Source organism: Aquarana catesbeiana, linkage group LG02 (genome assembly GCF_042186555.1).
Source record: "Aquarana catesbeiana isolate 2022-GZ linkage group LG02, ASM4218655v1, whole genome shotgun sequence".
In the NCBI taxonomy this organism is placed as follows: domain Eukaryota; kingdom Metazoa; phylum Chordata; class Amphibia; order Anura; family Ranidae; genus Aquarana; species Aquarana catesbeiana.
In genome coordinates, this window is record NC_133325.1 from 183,802,828 (window position 1) to 183,828,290 (window position 25,463).

Sequence of the window (25,463 nt, forward strand, 5' to 3'; positions counted from 1 at the left end):
CCAGCAGCTTCTTTGGAGCGGAGAAGGATCGGTGTGTTTACCGCTCCTCCACTGCTGCTCCCCATTGAAATCAATGGGGCAGTGCTGCGATACCGCCAGCAAAACGCCGCTATTGCGGCGCATTGCGGGCGATTTTAACCCTTTCTTGTGCGCTAGCGGGGGGTAAAAGCGCCCCGCTAGCGGCCAAAATAGCGGCGTTTTACCACTGACGCTATGGGGGACTCGGTGTGAAAGGGGTCTAACAGCTTCAACTCTTCTAGGAAGGCTGTCCACAAGGTTTAGGAGTGTGTCTGTGGGAATGTTTGACCATTCTTCCAGAAGCGCATTTGTGAGGTCAGGCACTGATGTGAACGAGAAGGCCTGGCTTGCAGTCTCCACTCTTATTGATCCCAAAGGTGTTTTATCAGATTGAAGTCAGGACTCTGTGCAGGCTAGTCAAGTTCCTACACCCCAAACTTCATCCATGTCTTTATGGACCTTGCTTTGTGCACTGGTGCACAGTCTTGTTGGAACAGAAAGGGGCATGAACTTTACTGGCATCCCAGTCTTGGTCCGTAGGGTTCAAAATTTGAGTTGGCCCACCCTTTGCAGCTATAGCAGCTTCAACTCTTCCCAAACTATTCCCACAAAGTTGGGAGCATGAAATTGTCCAAAATGTCTTAGTATTCTGATGCCTTAAGAGTTCCCTTCACTGGAATTAAGGGGCCAAGCCCAACCCCTGAAAAACAACCCCACTCCATAATCCCCCTCCACCAAAGGATTTGGACCAGTGCACAAAGCAAGGTTCATGAAGACATGGATGAGCGTGTTTGGGGTGGTGGAAGTTGACTGGCCTGCACAGAGTCCTGCCCTCAACCCGATAGAACACCTTTGGGATGAATTAGAGCCTAGACTGCGAGCCAGACCTTCTCATCCACATCAGTGCCTGACCTCACAAATGCAATTCTGGAAGAATGGTCAAACATTCCCATAGACACACTCCTAAACCTTGTGGACAGCCTTCCTAGAAGAGTTGAAGCTGTAATAGCTGCAAAGGGTGGGCCAACTCAAATTTTGAACCCTACGGACCAAGACTGGGATGCCATTAAAGTTCATGTGCATGTAAAGGCAGGAGTCCCAATACTTTTAGTAATATAGTGTACAGTATAACATTGATTAATGACGACTCCAGCATAAATTGTTTTTTTTTTTTACATTTTTTAATTGTCTGAATACTTGTCAGGTCGATGTACAGCATTTCATGAAATGGTAACTAATAATGCAAATGATTGTATGACAGAACACTGACCTCTACACAGGTCCCAATGATCGCATCGCAAATGGTGAGGACTGATAAGTTCTGAGAACGATTCAACCATTGCACAGCCAGCTGAATGTTTGTCACCCAGCTGACCAGAGTGATGTAATATTCCCTACAGGAAAGAGACAAGACTCATCAAGAAGTGAGTACAATTTAGAACTGTAACTGAGCTGTACTCCACTTTACCACTTCTGCTTATTTATTTTTTCAGCATAAACTTACAACTGCTGTGTAATCATCGCATGATACTGGAAAAATTCCATGGTATAAAAATAGTTTTGTGCTAAAATAAACATAAACATACACACATTTTAGTGGCCATGGAGACAACTACTGTGAGTTCAGGGAGGTGACACATAGGCTTTTATTGGGCAATGTGCAATATAGTAAAAACATTTTAAACTGTAAATCCTCTTTAAAAGCCACTTTATTTGTACTTGCCATTATATAGAAATGTTTTCCAAGCAACCACCAAACACCTTCAAGCTTAGACTACAATGCAGCCTGAAGCGGTGGTGCAGTGAGGCGCAATAAAATGCAGGCATGTTGCACATGATCGCACCTCACTGGATGGCCCTACATGTTGCCACACAGTAAGCACAATGCACCATGCTGCTGTGCAGTCACATGAAGTGTCACCCTGTACACTTTAAAAAAACATTTACGACAGTTATACACATCACAGGCAGGGGACAAACCAGAGAAGAACTGCCACTTTCGCCAATAACCAGCATGGCCACACTGTGCACTCCTGCAGTGGCGCACACAGGGCGCGATAGATACTGGTGGCTGTTGTCTTTTATAAGGATGGCAGACCTACTCACTGGTTGCTAGATGATCATCAACCCCCCTGTGTTCCTGTGCTTATGTGTATGCTGTTATTGGTTTTCCTGTTACCGACTAGGCTTGCCTTTGGACCTGTCTTGTCTCCACTCCTGGCTCTGATCTTGGCTTGTTTTACTGACTTTGCTGCTGCCTGATTATCTGTCCATGACCTCAGCTCGTTCCTGACCCTGCAACCTACCTCTGTTCCTGACTGATCTACTGTGCATGACCCTCATCCTGGCTCCTGACTGCTTTTGGCTTGCCCTGCTGTCCAGACCCACCTGCAACTCCTGCCCTGCAGTCTATCCTGCTCTTTCCAGCCCTGATCATCATCTCAGCTCTTCAGTGCCGGTTCACACAGGGGCGACTTGTCAGGCGACCTAGCCGCCTGTCAAGTCGCCTCCCATTCTGTACAATGGAACCGTTCTAATAGGAGCAACGCAAGTTGCTCTGACTTAGAAAAAGGTTCCTGTACTACTTTGGGGGCGACTTGGGGCGACTTGCATAGACTTCTATACAGAAGTCGTTTTGCAAGTCGCCGTGGCAGTCGTGTGCAGGTCGCCTCAGTGGGGCGACCTGCAAGTCGTGCCGCCCCTGTGTGAACCGGGGCTTAGGCTACGACAGCTGGCAACCTGTGCTTTTTTGGGTGCAGCACCTCCTGTCTCCACCTTCAGGGGTGCTCTGCACTCAACCGCAAGGGAAGCCCTCTTAGCTCTTTGGCCTCCAACCAGGTACATGACAATCAACCTAGGGTCCTCAAAGAGTTGAGCTCTGTTATATCTAAGCCATTGTTTCTAATTTTCAAAGACTCTTTAAAGACTGACATGGTACCACTGGATTGGCATAAGGCCAATGTGGTGCCTATATTTAAAATGAGGTCAAAGTCTTTACCAAGTAACCACAGTCCAGTTAGCTTCACATTTATAGTTGGGAAGATACATGAGAGTTTAAAAGAAGATCCCATAGAATAATTTTTGCTAGAAAATAATATTTTAAGCAACAGACCATATGGAATCATGAAAAGCTGAAGTTGTCAAACAAATCCGATTTCTTTTTATAAAGATATAAGCAAAAACTTGGACGTATTCAGAGGGTAGTGATTAATGATTTATACTCTGAATAGTCTGAGGTTATTAGTGGTGTACCCTGAGGTTCAGTGTTGGGACTCTTGCTTTTTAATATATTTATAAATTATAAAGAGTCTGGGATTAAAAGTACTATTTCAGTGTTTGCATATGACGCCATGCTATGCTGTTACAAGATGTCTCCAGCTTGCACTGTTTAATTAGGTAACTATGCGGTAAATTAAGTTTAATATTGATAAATTTAAAGTTATATGCTTGGGGGCTAAGAACATGCACGCACCGTACATTCTAGAGGGAGAACAGCTATGGGAGTCAATGGCAGAGAAGGATTTGGGTGTTCTGGTAGATTATAGGCTTTATAATAGCAAGTGATGCGAAGCTGCAGTTTATAAAGCTAGCAAAATCCTTTCTTGTATTAAAAGAGGTATGGACCGCAGAAAGAGAAAGACATAATTTTCTCCCTGTACAAATCATTGGTAAGACCTCATATGGAATATGCAGAGCAGTTTTGGGCACCAGTTCACAAAAAGGGTATCGGAGAACTGGAGAAAGTGAAGAAGGGCAACCAAACTGAGAAGAAGCATGGAGGAGCTCAGCTATGAAGAAAGATTAGCTAACCTGAATTTATAATCAACATGTATAAATGCATAAGTGGTCCATATAGTGAACTTGGTGTAGAGGTATTCACTTTCAGGTCATTACAGAGGACAAGGGGGGACTCTTTACATCTGGAGGAAAACAGATTAACCTCCACATACAGAAAGGCTTCTTCACAGTAAGTGTTGTGAAAATGTGGAAAAGACTCTGTGACAGACTCACCCAGGACAGAAGCTTTTGAAGGGGACTGCAGGCTAGCCTCTTGCCTACTGACTATGGGCCCTGGCTTTCAAGGGAACACTACTCTTTTGGAGGTGGGTGCCCGGTCCCGGACACATGAAATACCATGGCAGGGATAGGCGGGGGTGTGTATTTTGAAGCACGTGATTAGAACCAGAGGCTCTAATACGCTTCAAGATAGGGTGGGCTCTGGGCGCAGAGCACTGCGTCCTGATCCCACCCAGCTGTGTGGCATATCGAATGAATTTTCGCTGATTTCACACTAATGTTCCTCCCTGCCAATCAGCAGGCAGGTCAGTGAGACCTGTCTCCCGATTGGCCAAAGCATTAGGCAATCCTATTGGATGCCTAACGCTTTGGAGGAAGAGGAGACATGGCAGAGGAAGCCTGAGGAGCTGAGCGGACACAGGAGCTGCAGCCGTCGCTTCCCGCTGAAGGAGGAGAGCAGCCGCTTCCCGCCGAGGAGGAGAGCCGCCAGGAGAAGAGCAGAGCCCCGCCACATGAGTGGTAAGTGCCGCCGGATCAGCTGCGGGAGGGGTTAGTGAAGTGACAGCTGAGCTGGGGGACGCGCCTGGCTGCATTTGATGGGCACAAGTGGCTGCATATACTGGGCACAAGTGGCTGCATATGATGGGCATGAGTGGCTGCATTTGACGGGCACAAGTGTCTGTATTTGACGGGCACAAATGGCTGCATATGATGGGCACAAGTGGCTGCATATGACGGGCACAAGCGGCTACATATGATGGGCACAAGCGGCTGCATATGATGGGCACAAGTGGCTGCATATGATGGGCACAAGTGGCTGCATTTAATTGGCACAAGTGGCTGCATATGATGGGCACAAGTTGCTTCATTTGATGGGCACAAGTGGCTGCATTTTATTGGCACAAGTGGCTGCATATACTGGGCACAAGTGGCTGCATTTAACGGGCACAAATGGCTGCATATGATGGGCACAAGTGGCTGCATATGATGGGCGCAAGTGGCTGTATTTGATGGGCACAAGTGGCTGCATATGATATGATGGGCACAAGTGGCTGCATATAATGGACACAAGTGGCTGCATATGATGGGGCACTGTGGCTGCATATGATGGGCACAAGTGGCTGCATATGACGGGCACAAGTGGCTGCATATGACGGGCACAAGTGGCTACATATACTGGGCACAACTGGCTGCATATGATGGGGCACAGTGGTTGCATATGATGGGGCACAGTGGCTGCAAATGATGGGCACAAGTGGCTGCATATGATGGGCACAGGGGCTGCGTTTGATGAGTACAATGGCTGCATTTGATGGGCACAGTGGCTGCATTTGATGGGCACAGTGGCTGCATTTGATGGGCACAATGGCTGCATTTGATGGGCACAATGGCTGCATTTAATGGACACAGTGAGGCTGCAATTGATGGGGGGTTCAGTATTTTTCATTTTGTTTACACCCCCAAAAAAAATTTTGACTTTGGGCCCTGGCTTTCAAGGGAACCCTACTCTTTTGGAGGTGGGAGCTTGGAGGACTCTTGGAGTGGTTTTGTTTCTAAATCGGGTTTGTGTCTCCCCAGAACACACAGACTCTGGGAGCCTAGGCCCAGGATCCATGTTAAAGGCCTAGATGGCACATTACCAGCCATGATTGCTCAACACTGGAAAACTCATAGCACATGGTAATCTCATCCGCCCAAGCCACCTGTCTTTCACCCATTGTTAATTGTGCTATTTAACGCATCTATTGTCTGCTAGCAAACTACTGTGGGGATGTTTTTATCCTTGTAATAATGTGTATTGTACTTTGTGAGCTCAATGCCGGCAAATCTGACCTGGAATGAGACCTCTGAGTGGCTAGTTGTTTAATCAACTTAATGTTTCTAGTATATGTTGGTTGTTTTTTAGCTATGGTAATTATATTCCAGTGTGCTGTTTGTATCGTTAGGGCAATGTGATCAGGAGGGGGGGGGGGGATGTCCTTCTGTGGGGTATATATTCTGTGTGAGTTTGTTCAAAAAACATTCTGGTTTCGTACAAGCTATCTGTCGGCTTGTCTTGTATACTATGCAGCTATAATATCTGGTATCTATGTCCAGACTGGAGGAAGCGGTATACTGACTCTCCAACATTCTCATCAGCTCTACTGGCTCTCTGAACTCTCTCCTGGCTCACACAGTCTTTACTCATAGCTCCCTACTGTACAGGCTCACTCTTGGTCTCTCAATAGGGGTTCACCTGACAACCCAGGCTCTCTCATTCCTCTGAGACTTAGATTGCTTTGTCCCCTGAATTCTAGTTGTCCTGGCTTTATCTTAGTCACCCTGATTCGTTTAGCCACCCTAACTCTCTCAGTTCAATGTATATTGAATACTTCCATCCAACATGGAATACAGTCTCTTGAGTAGAGCACCTCTGTCTCCAGACAGAGCCACACACCTGTCTTCCCACAGAAGCACACTCCCTTCTGGCTTGAGCCCTGTGCTTTTGGTGTCATTTAAAGTGATTGTAAACGATCACCCTGTAAAACAACCCATTCAGTTTAAAATAGAAATGAAAGGCAAACCATTTGTGTATACATATAAAAACATTATAAATACCTTTTTCGTCTTTTTTTATAAGTGATCACATTCCCTCTGTTTTCAGTTCATAAGAGTTGGGGGAGGAGAAACAGCCCTACACTGAGCTTCCCAGTGAAAGGCTGGGGGGACATGCCAGGATAAGTCTGATCATTGGAAGAGAGCACACTGAGTTTCCAGCACAGCTAGAGAACTGACCAATGTGTGTTCTCTTGCTTAGTGTGGTCAGTTTTTAATTGGGCAGCAGAGGGACTAGCATGATCACCAGGGATTTCATACAAAGGAAGCAATACAAAGAGACCAGGATATTTTTTCATGGTACAGCAGGCACATGTCAGGAAAATGAAATATGGGGGGGTAACAAACACTTTAATAATCACAGTTTTTAGCATAGTCAGCATTTCAGCAGTGGTTATTACAAGATAATGGTTGTAGCTGCAAAAGTGTCCATTAGAGGGTTACGACAAACCTTTTGTCACTGACAGGGGTGCGACCTTTTGTCACTGACAGGGGTGCTTACAATAGTCAGCTTTTATTCGTGTATGGAAAAAGAAAAAAAAGACAGTTTCTGTAACTGCTTTCAGGGCTTTAACTGGAGTTGGGCTTTCATTTGTTAGTCACTTATGTAAAGTCCATCTAAATCTACTAGTCTAACATTACCCTCATGAGACAATGCTACTATCTAAGGGTGTCTTTGTTGTTCCTCCATACATAGAAGAGCCACCCTAAAGCCTAGTACACATGGGTCGAATGTCAGCCAGCATTGGGCAGTTCAATAGAAACCGTCCGACACACGGGCCGTATGTTGACAGGTTTCTATTGAACCGGACATGCTGAATTACAAGAGAAGGTAAAGGAAAGAAAAAAAAATGTCTAAAAAAAATAAAATAAATTAAGCCACCACATCTATGTATTGATAAGCTGCAAAATATGCTATTTTTATTTTTGGGTTTAATACTGTTTTACTTCACCAACCAGGGTCACTATTAGATGAATTTTTGAGCCTGGTTTCACACATGTGCGGTGCGAATTGAAGCTCAGGTTTCACTGGGGAGATAACAATCTCCTGTTCAACGGATTCATTGCGTTTTTGCTCAGGATTAGAGAGCAGGGAGAGGGGGAGGGAGGGGGGGGGAGAGGGGGAGGGAGGGGGGGGGGAGAGGGGGAGGTGTAGTGAGGAGAAAGAGAAAATCCTTGTTCAGAACGCAATGCATCTGCGAATCAGATGCGTTCCCATAGGAGATAATAGGCTTGTAGTTCGCACCGCAATGCCCAAAAAACGCACACGTTTTTTGTGCAATGCGCAGTGCGAATGCAACGCACATATGTGAACCAGATACATTCATATGAATGTATTTTAAAATGTCCTGCGAATTAGATGCGGTGTAAGCCGCATCTAATTCGCATAGGTGTGAACCCGGGCTGAATGTTCTTTTAATGTTTATAGGTTTCCAGTGAGTACTCTGGTTTCATTCCACAATCCAAGAATATTTTTAATTCAAATTGATTTTTTCAGAACTGGACACAGAATTAGGATAATTTACAGATGGAGTAAATGTGGGTCACCTAGCAGAAGTACATGTTAGGCAATAGAGTGAACCTGTGAGTACCCAAACATGTGAGGGACATTGAACAAAAAAATATTTTTGCCATCATATGATTGAATATTGACAGTGCACACAGCTTCATCTTATTCACTAGCGTTAATTAAATGAAAATTAACATTTACTTTGCTAACTGAACAGCAACCTACACCTTTAGTAAACCAGCCTCATTGTGTGTGCACAGTACATGATTGTGGTCAGGTTCTTCTGAGACAGAGCATGGAGTGAATTGTCAGTGGTGGTCAACTTTCTTGATATGGGGGGACCTCAAGTGCGGCCCTCAAGATCACCAAAGGGCCACACATAAAACTTGGTGAATACTGAATGTCAGAGACAGCTGACACACAACAGTCAAAGACTATGGTTATGCTAAAGGAGATGGTCAGAGATTGTTAACATATTACAGGAGACGGTCAGACTGTGGGCAGGATGGAAGAGATGGTCAGAGACTATGGATATAACACTAGAGATGGTTAGAGACTACAGATATGACACAAGAGATGGTCAGAGGCTACAGATATGACACAAGAGATGGTCAGAGGCTACCGACATGATATAAAAAATGATCAGAGGCTGCAGGCGTGGTACAGGAGATGGTCAGAGACTGTGGATATAATACAAGAGATGGTCAGGGACCACAGACGTGATGCAATGGGGTTGATTTACTTAAGGCAAATAGACTGTGCACTTTGGAAAGTGCAGTTGCACTCTATAAGGGCAATTGCTCCAGAGCTTAGTAAATGAGGTAAGGCTTCACTTTGCAAAGAATACCCAATCCAATGCAAGGAAAAAAAAAAAAAGCATTTTTGCTTGCACATGATTGGATGATGGAAATCAGCAGAGGTCCCCCTACTAAGCTCTGCAGCAACTGTACTTTTCAATGTGCACAGTCTATTTGCCTTTAGTAAATCAACCCCAATGTCTGCAGAGCCCAGAGGAATGAACAAAAACTGTGAAAGGGCACAGATTGGGCCACAGTGTTCTAGGGACTGAAAAAAGCAGAAAATATCAGTGCTACAAAATACTGGAAATAAATAATGGTGTTAATGCAACTGCACAGAAACTTTCACATTATACTTCACAATGAAACACGAACTGAAAAATTTAATGCCGGGAACACCTATAAAGCAAGCTAATATAAACTAGGTGATGACTTATATTAGAACAACAAACAGTAATATATTTGCACATGCAAATGACAAACAGCTACATAGCAGAGAGAAAATGCAACCTCAGAGCTCTCTTAAGAAATGACTTTGTCAGAGCTCAAGATAAAGTCGGCTCAGCTGAAAAAAAGTACCTCCTGTCAAGCATATTATAATTCAGTGAAGCAGTGGGGAACATAAACATCCTTGCCTATGCATACATCAATATAATAGAATGATCTTGCCAACTCTTCATCATCATACTGAAATATATTGCATGAAGTCACTTCAGTACAATGTGATTGGGTATTTTACGCCACAGTTATACACGCTATGTGCAGAACAGGCACAGGTAAAAAAATGCACTTTAGAATGAGTGTATAAGCATATTATTCATCCATATCGATTTTATGTAAATAAATGATATATAGGTACTGGTCTGGTTTACCTGTAATCAAAAGAGTTGGGCCGAAGGATCTCCACAGTGTGTGATGGACCATAAAGATTGACAATGTATACTTTCACTACAGGAATGGGCTGTCCGGCCTGTAAAATAGTAAAGTTCTTATCTGATGCTTTTAATGAGCATATGCAAGAACAAGCACACAAAACAATCCTAATGAGGGTTATTAAATTTAAGCTGACCTAGAAAAGCTATGCCAAACCAGGAGTTTTGACTTTTCTCTAACTACTTTTCTTGCATGCTTGTTCCAGGCAGCCAGAGATTTATATGGTAGATTCCGGGATAGGGGTTACTTCCATACGTCCATTAGAACAGCTAAGAAAAGAGCTCTCCAGACGGATCGTCAGCAACTCCTTGTTAAAAGGAGACCTATGACTTCCAAAGAAAGATATGGGCCCCCCAGGATTATTACCAAATATGGTGCCCAATGGGAACAGATCAGGACCATTCTTGGTAATCACTGGCATATTCTCTCTGGCTCCCCTGTTCTTGGTGAGATAGTGGGTGAACGCCCTCTTATCACCGCCCGACGTTCTCGGAATCTCAGGGACCATCTGATCCATTCCGAATACCAACGGTCACCCAGTCAGAACTGGCTCACTCAACTCCCACCCCTGAGGGGTATGTTTAAGTGCGGTAGATGCACTATCTGCAGGTATGTGGAGCGTACGGACGTGTTCACTGATTCTGATGGTAAGAGACAGTTTAAAATTTATAATTTTATTAACTGCAATACCACACGGGTAGTCTACATGCTCACATGCCCGTGTGGCAAAAAATATGTGGGAAAGACAAAAAGGAAACTCAGGATCAGAATCAGTGAACACGTCCAGAGCATCCTTAGTAAGGATGACGAACGACCCATCCCCCTGCATTTTCTTACTCACCATGGGGGGGACCCCACGGGACTTACTGTCAAGGGTATCTACAGGTTAAATCTTCCCCTCAGAAGGGGTGATTTCGACAGGATTCTTTGTCAGAAGGAAAAAATGTAGATATATACCCTTGACAGTATGTCCCCATGTGGGTTAAATAATGAGTGTAATTTGTCAGTATTTCTCACACCCTAGTTGCTAAGGTAGATACCCCAAGATTTTTTATTTCTAATCTTTATTTATTTTGATAATAATTTTTTATTTATGTTTGATTCCCATATCCATTTCATTTCTCTTTAATTGCTTTCAGTATTATTTAAAATTTATTATTATTATTTTTTTTTTTTTTTATTATTTTTCTTTTCTTTCTCTTTTATGCGTATTATTAGGTTGGGGAGGTTCTGCACCCACGGACGGGCCTGTTCTATTTATAATAATCATTGTTGTTTTATGGTTTGAATGGCTGTCTATTTGTTGCCCCGTAGCCTAGACAACTGATTACTGACGTATTCACGTCTGGAATAGAGACGGCTATATAAGCCGCCCACATTGGCTACGGCGCATGCTCTGAAGAAATCCCTGTTGGATGAAACGCGTCAGCATGACGCCATCACGCCCAGCGTAACACACACACGGACCCACCCATCAGCCCTGGGTTTCCGATTCGCTGAGCTGTTGAAGCCGCTGAGGCCTTGCCGCACGGAACCAGGAAGTGCTTGAGGAGTTTGAGGAGTAACACCGCATCTAGGCGGTATGCTATATACCTCCTTTCTACTTTCACTATCCTGACTGGCATTCGGCCATAAAGACCTATGAGTTACCCCCACTTAACTAAATGAGGATTCGGTTGCCTTGCACAGATGTGAGAAGATCTGAGGATCGGAGTGTCCTGTATGCCTGCTACACATTGATGTCCATGGACTGGTGAGACTGTATCCACTTAATATCTTTTGTGATATAGCAATATCAGTGCTCCCGTTTCATGATCCAGCAACACGCTGTGTTTACTCATCATCATCTATACAGGCATACACTTCCCCCTGTACCCATGCATTATCTTTCATACCACTGCTGATGGATGTTTTTAGCTACGGCTGGGAACGTATCTGCAAGTGCTATCATCAGCAATCCCCGTGGCTAACATTTTCAGTTACACTCTAGGTCTGGCACCGGCAGCGTGCATAGCGGATTTTCATCATCCACGACTGCATACAGTTACTTCTTGGCTTTCAATATTAATTCCCAATACTTTATATGAGACGGTTCTTGTCTATCCAGTCAGTTGTATGTAATTGTATGTAATTGTTTGTGGTGGCCATCTGTGTGTGTTTTTGTTCTTAGACAACGTTGTCTATTTTATCTGTAATGGTGGTATTAGGTTCACTTATTGTCTTTTTTTGATTTTTGTTTGGTGTATATGTGGAATTATTTTTCTATAATAAATTATATATATTTTTTGCTACCCTGCTGGTTCCTTGTTGAAGAATTCGTTTTCCTTCCCTCATCTTTTTTCTGATATTGTTCCAGGCAGTGACCTAAAGTACTGAAGCCAGAGACAGCCAGACAATCAACATTTTCACATGGAAATGTAAGACAAATAGATCCCTGCTGTAGCAAGGGAGCCAGTCCCGCATCCCTTTGTTCACAGGGGTCTGCTGCGAGTACCAAACTTTTCCTAGTCTTAATGCATGCAAAGGAATCCAAAGAATTGGGAATCCAAATGTCTCTCAGCACTTGTCTTAAGCTGTCCATACATGGATCGAAATTTGGACAGTTCAGAAGGGACTATCAGAATTTTGATCCATCTATGGCTGTTCCTGTTCGAGAAGAGTTGATCTAGTGACTCCTCCCAAAAGGGACTGTCTGTATATTTAGACTCGGTTCACACAGGGACGACTTGTCAGGCGACCTAGTCGCCTGACAAGTCGCCTCCCGTTCTGTACAATGGAACCGTTCTAATCGCTCCGACTTAGAAAAAGGTTCCTGTACGACTTTGGGGGCGACTTGGGGCGACTTGCATAGACTTCTATACAGAAGTCGTTTTGCAAGTCGCCGCGGAAGTCGTTTGCAGGTCGCCTCGCTGAGGCGACCTGCAAGTCGTGCCGCCCGTGTGTGAACCGGGTCTTATGTTAGATCAGCAATTGCAGTCAATTGGCTGCAGGGCTAATCAGTGTATGCTGGTGGCGGAGGAGCCCCAATGGCACAATACAATAGCGCAGCAGGAAGGATTCCCCCATTCACCAATCCATCAGACAGCTGGTTGTTAAAGAAAAAAACAATCCATTTATAGCCAGCCTTAGTCATGTTGTGCATTTATTTCTAAAGCTGGTCATAGATGGATCAATTTTTTGATCAGCAAGCTGGCTGATCAAAAAACAAAAACAAATTGGACTTCTCTATCCACAAATTTGAGGTGGGTGGGGTAATTCCCCAGCTGCACTATTGTATTCTGGCAGTGGGACTCCTGTGCTGCCAGAATACACTGATTAGCTGCAAATGCTGATTGAGCAAAAATATACAGACAGTTCACTAGATCAACTCCTCTTTAATAGGAATGGCCATAAATGGATCAAAATTTGTCTGGTCCCTGCTAAATTGGCCAAATTTCAATCCATGTATGCCCAGCCTAAGTATTTCCATGCTTAATGGGACAAATAATTACAAATAAATTACTGCATTCACCAGAGGCGTAACTAGAATCTTCAGGGCCCCGGTGCAAGGAACCATGAAGGGCCCCCACCAGGGGCGTTGCTAGGTCTACAAAAGATCTCGGGCTAGAGCCCATAGCAGCTAAGTAAGGAAAGTCATACACTTTGGCGGGCATACACATGTATATAATATATATGTGTATGTGTATATATATATATATATATATATATATATATATATATATATATATATATATATATATATTTATATATATATAAATATCGTTACATTTCTGAATGTGGATCCTCCACTTACATCAGGGTCCCCAGGGATCCACCACCTACATCAGGGTCCCCAGAGAACCCCCCTTACATCAGGGTCCTTAGAGAGCCTCCCCCTATATTAGGGTCCCCAGAGAGCCTCCCTCCTTGCATCAGGGTCCCCAGGGATTCCCCCTTACATCAGGGTACCCAGAGAGCCCCACTTATGTCAGGGTTCCCAGGGAGCCCCTCCTTACATCAGGGTCCCCAGAAAGCCTCCCCCTACATTAGGGTCCCTAGAAAGCTTACCCTTACATAAGGGTCCCCAGAGAGCCTCCCCCTACATTAGGGTCCCTAGAGAGCCTCCCCTTACATCAGGGTCCCCAGAGAGCCTCCCCTTACATCAGGGTCCTTAGAAAGCCTCCCCCTATATTAGGGTCCCCAGAGAGCCTCCCTCCTTACATCAGGGTCCCCATGGATCCCCCACTTACATCAGGGTTCCCAGAGAGCCCCCCTACATTAGGGTCCCCAGAGAGCCTCCCTTACATCAGGGTCCCCAGAGAGCCCCCCTACATCAGGGTCCCCAGAGAGTCCCCTCCTTACGTCAGGGTCCCCAGAGACCCCTTTCCTTACATCAGGGTCCCCAGAGACCCCTTTCCTTACATCAGGGTCCCCAGAGAGCCCTCCTAACATTGGGTCTCCAGAGAGCCCCTCCTTACATCAGGGTCTCCAGAGAGCCCCTCCTTACATCAGGGTCCCCAGAGAGCCCATCCTTACATCGGGGTCCCCAGAGAGCCTCCCCTTAAATCAGGGTCCCCAGAGAGCCTCCCCCTTACATTAGGGATCCCAAAGAGTCTCCCTTACATCAGGGTCCCCAGAAAGCCCCCTCTTACATTAGTGTCCTCAGAGGGCCCCTTCTTTACATTAATGTCCCCAGAAAGCCCCACCCTACATCAGGGTCCCCAGAGAACCCCCCTTACATCAGGGTCCCCAGGGAGCCCTCCTTACATCAGGGTCCCCAGGGAGCCCTCCTTACATCAGGGTCCCCAGAGAGCCCCCCTTACATTAGGGTCCCTAGAGAGCCTCCCCTTACATCAGGGTCCCAAGAAAGCCTCCCTACTTATATTAGGGTCCTCAGAAAGCTCCCCTTAATGTGAATGGGGCCTTAATCTGTGTTTCTAAACCCCCACATCCTCTTTGCAGTCACTTTCTGTCAACATACATACACTCTAAAGATGGCCTTTTTACTGATTTCATTGCGACTTGCATAGACTTCTGCTGTATAAAGTTGCAAGCCGATCCTTTACATTCTGATCTCTAGAGCCTCATACACACAATCAGACTTTGTACAAACTTTCCCGTGGATTTTTGTACAAGGGGCGTTGGCTGTAAACTAATTAAGCATACACACGGCAGGACTTTTTCGGTAACAAACACGAACGTAGTGACGTTTCAACGTACTGATGACATTTTAAAAAAGAGGACTTTCAATTCTCCGGCACCACCCTTTGATCAACTTCTGTATTGTTGTCTGATCTTTTGCATTGGTTCTGAGCATGCGTGTTTGTAGCTTGTACAAAAGCCAGATGGTTTTGTGCACACACGATCGGACTTTACTCCATCGACTTTTGTTGCCAGAAAGTTTGTCTGTTCGCACAGCCAACAAAAGTCCGATAAAAACCGAAAGTTTGTCTGATGGAGCGTACACACGTTTGGATGTTGCCTTAAAACAGCTAATTTGTATGTTTGTTGTCAAAAAGTCCGATCGTGTGTACGGGCCTTTAGAGTAACCCTTTCTGTGCCAGCTTTAGAAATATTGCAGACCCAGGCAGAGTGCATTTAGTATCACTCCGCCTGGGACAGGAGCCGACATACAGGAAGCATCAGCTCATGTGACTATGCTCCCTCTGCAGCTTCATGCTTCCTCTACCTCCGGCTCCATCCACAACACTGATGCTCTGGGATGGTGGGTCGGCGACCCGCAATCTGGGCTTGCGGACCCACTATTCTACTATACTAGAACAGGAGGTCGCAGGTCACATCGGAGAGCCACCAGTTGGGCACCTCTGTTGTACTCTGTCAAGGGATTATATTTCCCTAGGTGCATTATTTTACATTTAGAAACATTGAACTGCAGCTTCTACTGCTTTGACCAATCTCCTTTGAGATTGCTACTCTAATAAACACACATTGCCAGGTTCAAGAAAGCTTCTTTATAAAATAATTTTTATAGAGAATTACTTTTGAAATTAATTTTCTGTAAGCCTGCAAAAGAGCTAAAAAAATGAAGATAAGACATAGCAGGCATTTCCATAGTTAATTAATTGCTTCTTCAGCGGTTAAGTAGGTATTTTACAAGTCAATACATGAAAGTGACATTTACAACGTCTAGAGAAGCTACTGCCAGAAGTGCGCAGGGCTTGTAGTAAAGTTTATTTGCAAATCTATATGCTAATGACTGAATTAACAATCACTAGCTGATTAATTAGCATGCTCTACACACCTCATACTGCTTTAGCCCAGCTAAACAAAATGTGCAAAAGCCTCTCCAAGGACAAGAAGTTAGGAGATATTAGTGCACAGATAAGAAACCACAGCTCGAACTCATAGAATATTAATAAGCCCACACGTATAATGGAAAAATAAATTATATCAAGGTGTCCATAGACTTTAGATCCCCATCAATTTTGGAAGGATCAGGTATCGTTTTCTGTTTGAGCAAAGAAGACATGCACTGAAGGCTATTAAGAGGAATTCCTACTAAAAAAGAGGAGAAAAACCTCCCAGTCTAAGCAGATGGGTCACTAAGGCCCCTTTCACACTGGGGCGGTGGGGGCGTTGGCGGTACAACAGCGCTATTTTTAGCGCTGCTGTACCGTCGTTCTCGCAGCGGTATTCGGCCGCTAGCGGTTCGGTTTTAACCCCCGCTGGCGGCCGAAAAAGGGTTAAATCCGGTATTACCGCGGTATAGCCGCGCTGTCCCATTGATTTCAATGGGCAGGAGCGGTTTAGGAGCGGTGAATACACCGCTCCTTCCCCGCTCCAAAGAAGCGGCTCGCAGGACTTTTTTTACCGTCCTGCGAGCGCACCGCTTCAGTGTGAAAGCCCTCGGGCTTTCACACTGAACAAACAGCGGAGGCTGTTTAGGGGCGGTTTTCAGGCTGTATTTTTAGCGCAATACCGCCTGAAAACCGCTCCAGCGTGAAAGGGGCCTAAGGCTCGATTCACACCTATGCATGTTGCTTTTGAGCATTTTTGGATTTTTTTTTGTCATGCTTGCCACGTTTTTGAGCAGCGTTTTTGTAGCGTTTTTACAGCGTTTTTGCCGCGTTTAGCGTTTTGCGGTTTTTTTTTTTTACATTTTTAAAAAAAAAAGTAAAAAAAAAAAACGCATCAAAAACGCATCAAAAACGCTGCAAAAACGCTGCAAAAACGGTGCACTTGCGTTTTTGATGCTTGTCCATTGAATTCCATTACATGCAAAACGCTGCATTTTGCATGAAAAAAAGTCCCTGACCCTTTCCAAAAATGCAGAGATACAAAAAGGCATTGATGTGAACATGTTCCATAGGAACCCATGTTAAAAAATTCCCATGCATTTCTGCAAAATGCAAAATGCATCAAAAAACGCGCTAGTGTGAATGGAGCCTAAGAGTAACCAGTACTGAGGCAAGTGCCCATCTTCTCTTCCACTGAAAGAGCAATGAAGACTGCTGTGATCTTCTTCACAACTCAGCTGACTAGTGGATGTGATCCACACATAATGATAAATTGGTTCAATTTTTACCATACAAACAAAAGAGAGCCATCAGCACTTCCAAAGATCAGAAATACGAGTAAGCCCTTGGGTAGTTTGATGGTCCTATGATTTCCACAAGTAATTCTTGAATGACATGCATTTCTTGCAGCAATCAGTGAAAGGAAATTCTTCAAACCCCTTCCCTAGCCCCCTCAGTACACTATACAGTGCCTTCTCCTCCCCCCTTTCCAAATGTTTATTTTCACCTTCTTATAGACCATGGCCCTCTCCCTCTAACTCTCTATAGCAAAGGTATCGAATTAAAATTCATGGAGGTCTGGTCAGTAAAATGTCCTTCCAGCAGAGGCCCAAACTGCATGTTTGTGCGACGACTCAGATCCATCACATCACAGCCCCCCATATTTCTTTCACAGTCCCCTTCTTACATCAGTCCCCCCTGCACATCAGTCCACCCCCTCACTTTACATCACAGCCCCCGCCTTTATATCAGTGTCCTCGGTCCCCCCTTTACATCAAAGTCTCCCTTCACATCAGGGCCGTCTTTAAGGCAGGGCAAAAGGGGCAGCTGCCCTGGGCCCTGTCATTGTTGTGGGGCCCAAAGCAGCTGCCTCATACTTGCCAACTATCCTGGTTTAAATTCCCTCGTCCCTCGAGGTTTTAGTCCCGTGCTGTGTCCCAATATTTCAGTGTGAAGTGCTGCTACTAATGCTGCCCAGCTCTGCCCTATTGTTGTGTACAGGTGACTCACCTGCAGACCCTGTGTTTACTAGTAAATTACCTGCATTCATATGTAAATAGCAGCAGCATTCATATGTAAATAGCGGTGTCCGGTGGCATTGATATGTATATCATGCCCCCCTCAGGTCATATCCACAGTAATCTCTAGCAACCAATCAACAAGCAGAAATCATGTGCTGTAAACTCTAGCAACTAATCAGTGAGCCGTAATGTGTGCTGTAACCTCTAGCAACCAACCGTAATAGCTGCCTGATCTGATTCAGTCAACTGATTTTGAGTCTAGCTGCTATTTATTGTATATTTGTTTATTTATCTCAGAGCAGGTGGAGAGTGAAACTGCATGGGGGGGGGGGGGGGCAAGAAAAGTTTTGCCCAGGGTCCAATCAATATTAAAGACGGCCCTGCTTCACATCACAGTTGACCCTCAAAATTCCATTTCTCCCTTTATGCCACAATCCCCCTTTGTGTCATAGTTTCCCCCACCACATTACAGGCCCCCCTTTAGGTCACAGTTCTGCCCCACATCACAGTTTTCCCCACTTTATGTCACAGTTCCCCCCTACATCACAGTACCCCCCTTAATGGCAAAGTCCCCCCCCTTCATAGCAGTGTCCTTAGCACCCTTCATAGCAGTTTTCGTAGCCCCTTCTCATAGCAGTGTCCTTAGCCCCCTTCACCCTCTCTTCATAGCAGTGTCTATAGCCCCCTCCATAGAAGTGTTCTTAGCCCCCTTCACCCTCCTTCATAACAGTGTGCTTAGCTCCCTTTACCCCCTTTCATAACAGTGTCCTTCGCCCCCTTCACCTTCTGTTCATAGCAGTGTCCTTCGCCCCCTTCACCCACCTTCATAGCAGTGTCCTTAACCCCCTTCACTTCCTTTCATAGCAGTGTCCTTAGCCCCCTTCACCTCCATTCATAGCAATGTCCTTAGACCCCTTCATCCTCCTTCATAGCAGTGTCTTTAGCCCCCTTCACCCTCCTTCATAGCAGTGTCCTAAGCCTAATTAACCTCCTCTTCATAACAGTTTCCTCACCCCTCCTTCCGTTTTACAGCGGCGTTTGAACACACACCACACACGCAGTCCTACCTTGCACAGGGCAGGTCTGGACAAAGGGTGGGAGTTGCCAAACTTTTCTTGTTAAGAAGTTGGTGATTGGTTGCTAGGAATGCCCAGTGTCCTAGCAACAAATCACCCGCTTTCAGCTCCTGCCCTAGGACCTCCCAGCCTGGCACGTCTCCTGTCCTTTGCCATTCTGCAAGGATGACAGTGGGGCGGCTGGGGAAAAGAAACAAGTAACTGGTACATAAAAATGAAAGAATCATTCTCTACAAGTTCTATAGAAAATAATAATGCCTACAGTACATTAAAGACATAGTAAAATAATTACCTTTGGGTAAGCATAACGTGTACTGGCTGGGTAGTCTGCACCCACAAAGTGTGGCAGCTCCATTTTAGGGACACGGCTAGTGTTGATTGAAAGATAGGCTAACCTAGCGCCATCAGGAGACCACCAATGAGCGGCATAACTATGCAGCACTTCCTCTGAAAAGTAAAAAAAATTCTGATCAAATTTATATTTAAAAATATCTTACCATTACTCACAAAAAACTCTAATAGCCACAGATACTGTATGGTCACAAGACATAAAGGCCAATGTGTGGTATGGTAAAATAATAATGCTTTATTATACAAACTGTAATAGTAACAAATAGAAAAACATCCACTAAAGCACCACCACTAAACCATTATTCCCCAAATTAACGGCAAAGAGCATATCTACAGTAAAGGATAGATGTAGACTTACAAGGGTCCAAATCTTTCAATAAGTAGCAAGTGACAGGAAGTGTGTAAGAGAAACTGGAAATTCATTCATGTTCGATCATATTGACATTTTCTCTTAACTTAGAACAACAAGAGATCATTGTTTCACGTTTGATTAAAAAACTACTTACAATTATGCCTGGTATACTCAATAATGCCCTGTACACACGATAGGATTTTCCGACAAAAAAATCCATGTTTTTTTTCCGACGGATGTTGGCTCAAACTTGTCTTGCATACACACGGTCACACAAAGTTGGTCGGAAATTGCGAACGTCAAGAACGCGGTGACGTACAACATGTACGATGAGCCGAGAAAAATGAAGTTCAATAGCCAGTGCGGCTCTTCTGCTTGATTCCGAGCATGCGTGGAACTTTGTGCGTCGGAATTGTGTACACACGATTGGAATTTACAACAACGGATTTTGTTGTCGGAAAATTTGAGAACCAGCTCTCAAATTTTGTGTGACAGAAATTCCGATGGAAAATATCCGATGGGGTCTACACACGGTCGGAATTTCCGACAACAAGCTCCCATCGAACATTTTCCGTCTGAAAATCCGACCGTGTGTACAGGGCATAAGAATATCAAACAAACCATTGTCCTTTTTTTTTGCATACTAGTCTTATATCTAAAACAAATAGGTAACTAGCGTTACCAAAATTCTTGTTGGACAATATACAACTTCCCACAATGATGTAATGTATTGTATTGTAATGTATTCTTTCGTTTCTAAGCTTGCGCGATCTTTGTCACTCGACGAATACTGTACTGATTAACCAAAAAATTGTTGTTCTGGTATCTTATGAGAAAGATTTTCATGCTTGTCCCTTCAGACAGTTTTGCATGAAAGCGAACGATCAGAATATCGGATGATTGCTCCAAAAGCGGTATTTTTTGGCTGATTATCTCATTGTGTGCACTAGGCATTACGATGTATGTATAGGCAAAGCTAACTTTTTTTGAATGGAGTAGTGGTGGTTAAGCTTAGTACACATGAGCCAAACGTCGGTTGGCATCGGCCTGTTCAATAGAAAAGGGCTGACATTCGGCCCGTGTATACTGCAGCTGGTCTGTCGAAGGGGCATGACCGAAAAAGGTCTGCTGATCGGTTCCTGGTCAGCACTCTCAGCCATTGGCCGGAGTGCTAACATCGCATAGTTAGTGTAACTGCTCCTCCTGAGCAGTCAGGTTTATTTAATTCAGCCCTGCAAAGTAGGGTTGAGCCGAACACCCCCCAGTTCTGTTCGCACCAGAACATGCGAAGAGGCAAAAAAATACATGCGGACACCGTTAAAGTCTGTGGGACACGAAGATGAAAAATTAAAAGTGCTAATTTTAAAGGCTTATATGCAAGTTATTGCCATAAAAAGTATATGGGGACCTGGGTACTGCCCCAGGGGACATGTATCAATGCAAATAAAAGGTTTTAAACGACAGTTTTTTCAGGAGCAGTGACTTTAATAATGCTTAAAGTGAAAGAATAAAAATGAAATATTCCTTTAAATATCGTGCCTGGGGGGTCCCCTTGGTCTACCTTTAAAGTAGCGTGTCTTTCTGATGTGTTTTACAGTCCCACAGCAAAATTACATTTCTAAAGGAAAAAATTTAATTAAAACTTGCTTGCAGCTGTAAAGTAATGTCTGCTCCCGGCAATATAGATAAAAATTAATGAAAAAAACGGCCACGCCAAAATTATAAAAAAAAAACAACAACGTGGGGTCCCCCCCAAAATCCATACCAGGCCCTTCAGGTCTGATATGGAAAAAAATTTGCCATGGGGGTCCCCCCAAAATCCTTACCAGACCCTTATCCGAGCATGCAGTCTGGAGGACAAGATGGGGGGGCAAGTGAGCGCCCCCTCCTGAACCACGCTATGCCCTCAAAATGGGGAGGGTTCTTTGAGGTCCCCTCAAAAGCACCTTGTCCCCATGTTGATGGGGACAAGGGCCTCATTCCCATAAACCTTGCCCAGTGGTTGTGGGGGTCTGCGGGTGGGGGGCTTATCGGAATCTGGAAGCCCCCTTTAACAAGAGGGCCCCCAGATTCCGCTCCCCCTACATGAATGGGTATCCGGTAAAAAAGTAAAAAACACAAAAGAAAGTTTTTGACAATTCCTTTATTAACCACCTCCCACCCGGCCATTGCACATATACGGCTGGGTGGGCGCTTCCTCCCTCTGAGTGGGTGTTCAGGAACGTCCCTCAGAAGGAGGGGGATCGCGCATGTACCTGCGCAGTGGCGCGATCCCAATGCCCTTGTGTTACCTGGACATGGCGCATCTCTGATCAGCAGGAGGGCTCTGTGATTGGCCCTCCTGATCACATGACGGTTGTGTCCAATCACAACCATCATGTGATGTAAATAGAGAGCTGGTTGCTCCTCTCCTCACACGAAAGTTGTCACCTGCAAAAAAATGTGCATTTATTATTTTTTTTCTAAAAAGTGAACTTATCCTTTAACCCTGGCCTTGACCTAGATGAAATCCTGATCTAGTGTTTTTTTCTTTATTTTATTATTATATTATTATTAGTTTTTTTGTTTACATTTTCTCCTCTAGCAAGAGGAACACGATACAGTAGGGGGATTTACAAAAACTGGATCACACAGAATCTGGTGCAGCTGTGCATAATAACCAATCAGCTTCTAGGTTTTATTGTCAAAGCTTAATTGAATAAGCTGAAGTTAGAAGCTGATTGGTTACCATGCACATCTATAGCAGACTCTGTGTGCTCCAGTTTTGGAAAATCACCCCCCAGTGTATCTTTTTCCCCATCTAATGCCGCATACCCATGATCGGAAATTCGGTCAGCAAAAGACCGATGAGAGCTTTTGGTCGGAAAATGCGACCGTGTGTATGCTTCATCGGACTTTTGCTGGTGGAATTCCAGCCAGCAAAAGATTGAGAGCAGGTTCTCAATTTTTCAGATGGAAAAAGTTCCTATCCGAAAATGCGATCGTCTGTACAAATTCCGATGCACAAAATTCCATGCTCGGAAACAATTCAACGCATGCTCGGAAGCATTGAACTTCAATTTCTCAGCTCGTCATAGTGTTGTAGGTCACCGCATTCTTGACGGTCGAAAGTTCAGAGAACTTTTGTGTGACCGTGTGTATGCAAGGCAAGCTTGAGCGGAATTCCAATCATCGTGCGTACGCGGCATTAGAGGAGAAAAAAAAAAACAGGGACAGGCTGTACAGTGGCTGATTACTGTTTTATCCAATCAGAGGCTATCATGTGGGCTGCCTCTCTCTAATGGATACTCTGTACAGAGCCATATAAACTAAAGAACGGGATTTAGGAAGAGTATCTGCTTTGAATTATTCAGCCTGCAAGCTCCTGGTCTTTGATATTAATATATATCTATTTAAATAAAGAGCTTTTTATATAATTCATGGAACAAAAACAAATGTTTCTTAGCTCTTTTTGGGTGATAGCAGCTACATGCATGGACACATGCATAGACACGTACAGTGCAAATGTGGGTACATTTACTGTTCACAGTAATGCCAGGTTTAGTGTAGCTAGCATAAGAGTATAATGCCGCATACACACGGCCAGACTTGCCAATGGGCTAAACTCCGTCGGCATTTCCGACGGAAAGATTTAGAACATGTTCTATATCTGAATCCGTCGGAAATACCGACAGAAAAAGTCTGATGGGGCATACACATGGTCAAAAATGTCCGACCGAAAGCTCCCATCGGACTTTTTCTGTCGGGAAGTCCGGCCGTGTGTACGCGGCATAACAGTTTTACCATACTGAAAGTCTAGAATTTTATTGAAGCGCTCATGAGAATTCTTGGGCTTTAGCAGACAAAACAGTGGGAATAATTCTTATGAGCAAATGAATTATCAAGCAATAATTTTAGTAGTTGTGTATGTAAAACAGACTGACCTTGATAAGTCCAGTCACCGATACCATTCAGCACACTCTCTGAATCCCCCGATGAAGTAAGTCGTAGCATTGGACCTAAAGCCGACTCTTGATAGTATATATCATTATTGAAGACAAACACCTGGAAAGCACATCACGTATCATCCAAAGTTACCACTCAGCAGCAGTGAGAGGGTTAAGACAAAACCATTTACCACCCATAGGGGTGCTTACAATGATCAGCTTTATTCATTTATGTAAAACCTTTATCCCAAAAGGAAAATAAAAAAATGGTTTGCTGTAACTGCTTATAAAGTGTTAGTTGGGGTTCAGCTTTAATTTGTTGGTCAAGTCCATCTAAATCTTCTAGGCTAACACTACCCTCTCCCCATCATAATGCTGCTGTCTAAAGGCGTCTCGGTTGCTCCTTCATGCAAAGTGGAGACACCCTAAAGCCGGGTACACACAGAACAAAATTCAGTTGGTTCAGCAAGAGCCATTTGAATTTCAGTCCATGTGTACCCTTGTCCTTTCAATAGAAGCCAGTCATAACGGTCATGCTGGAAAACCAGCATTTGATTAGTGCATATAGCCAATGGCTGCAGCTATGATCAGTGTATTCTGATGTGGGGATGTCCCCACTGTCAGAATACATTAGCTTAGTGGGGTAATCCCTTTATACACATCACTTGTGTGGATCTGTCAGTTTTTTGGGTTCAACCCACTGGTTGAAAAAAAAACTGTGCAAGTATTTCCAACTAAACCCTCCTATTGTTTTCAGCCAAGGAAACTTCCACCTTGGCCTCTGTTTAATCTTCAACTGCCATGATGCTGCACATGTGACTCCAGCCATTTGATGTTTGACAGTTTGCTTGAGGAAACAAGCAAATGTGACAGATAGCATTCCCAGCATTTAAGGAATGTAACTTTTTTGAAACTGTTAAATAGATGGGTTAGTTTAGTAGTCGTAAACTGGACATGGACACAACCCACTCTCCGCTATGGGCAGTTGGATGTAAATGGATCCCTTGTCCATATACACCCAACTGCCATCTGATCTGATCTGCCAGAGGGTTGGGGAACGTTTCCCCATGCGCCTGACTTTAGTGCACAGGATCGTATTGGATGTCGGAGGGTGTCAACAGACACATGTCCATTGACACCTGCTGCATCATAGAGGAGAATGGAGGACCTTATCAGGTCTGCCCATGTAAAAGGGCCCTTACATATACCCAGTGAAATGACTGGCCTCAGGTGACACAGAAAGATGAAACAAACCCTCCTTCATAAGTTGTACCTGTCTATCTGCAGCCCTTTCTTCACTAGATCTGTTCAAAGTGCTGCATTTTAAAGCTTGTCTGAGAGTCCAGAAAAAAAGGGGGTGGAGAGCTGAAGTTACATTTTGCAGAGCTCAGTGAGGAGAGCCCTGACAGCTGATTGGGAGGAAGGGACACCCCCCCCTTCACACAGCAGACAGGAACAAAGCTGAGGCTGTGAATCAGCTGGAGCTCCCTCCTCTGTCACAGTTTTTCTCTTGGTGTCAGGAAAACTTGTCTGAAGTGATTCATACTGATTGCAGAGGAATGAAGCAGCAGACTAAAATGACACTTAAGCTTCGTACACACGATCGGATCTTCCGCAGACAAAACCGCTGA

At 44.5% G+C, this 25,463-nt stretch overlaps 1 protein-coding gene across 1 annotated transcript in view; it reads right to left on the minus strand.

Annotated features, from left to right (window-relative positions):
• LOC141127496 (inactive dipeptidyl peptidase 10-like) overlaps window positions 1-25,463 on the minus strand; it is a 303,439-nt gene that overhangs the window by 98,806 nt on the left and 179,170 nt on the right. The window contains exons 8-11 of the mRNA XM_073614008.1: window positions 23,830-23,950; window positions 19,496-19,650; window positions 9,810-9,907; window positions 1,289-1,412 (exon numbers count right to left, since the gene is read on the minus strand). Coding sequence (XP_073470109.1) covers window positions 1,289-1,412; window positions 9,810-9,907; window positions 19,496-19,650; window positions 23,830-23,950 — 498 coding nt within the window. The remainder of the gene's footprint in view (window positions 1-1,288; window positions 1,413-9,809; window positions 9,908-19,495; window positions 19,651-23,829; window positions 23,951-25,463) is intronic.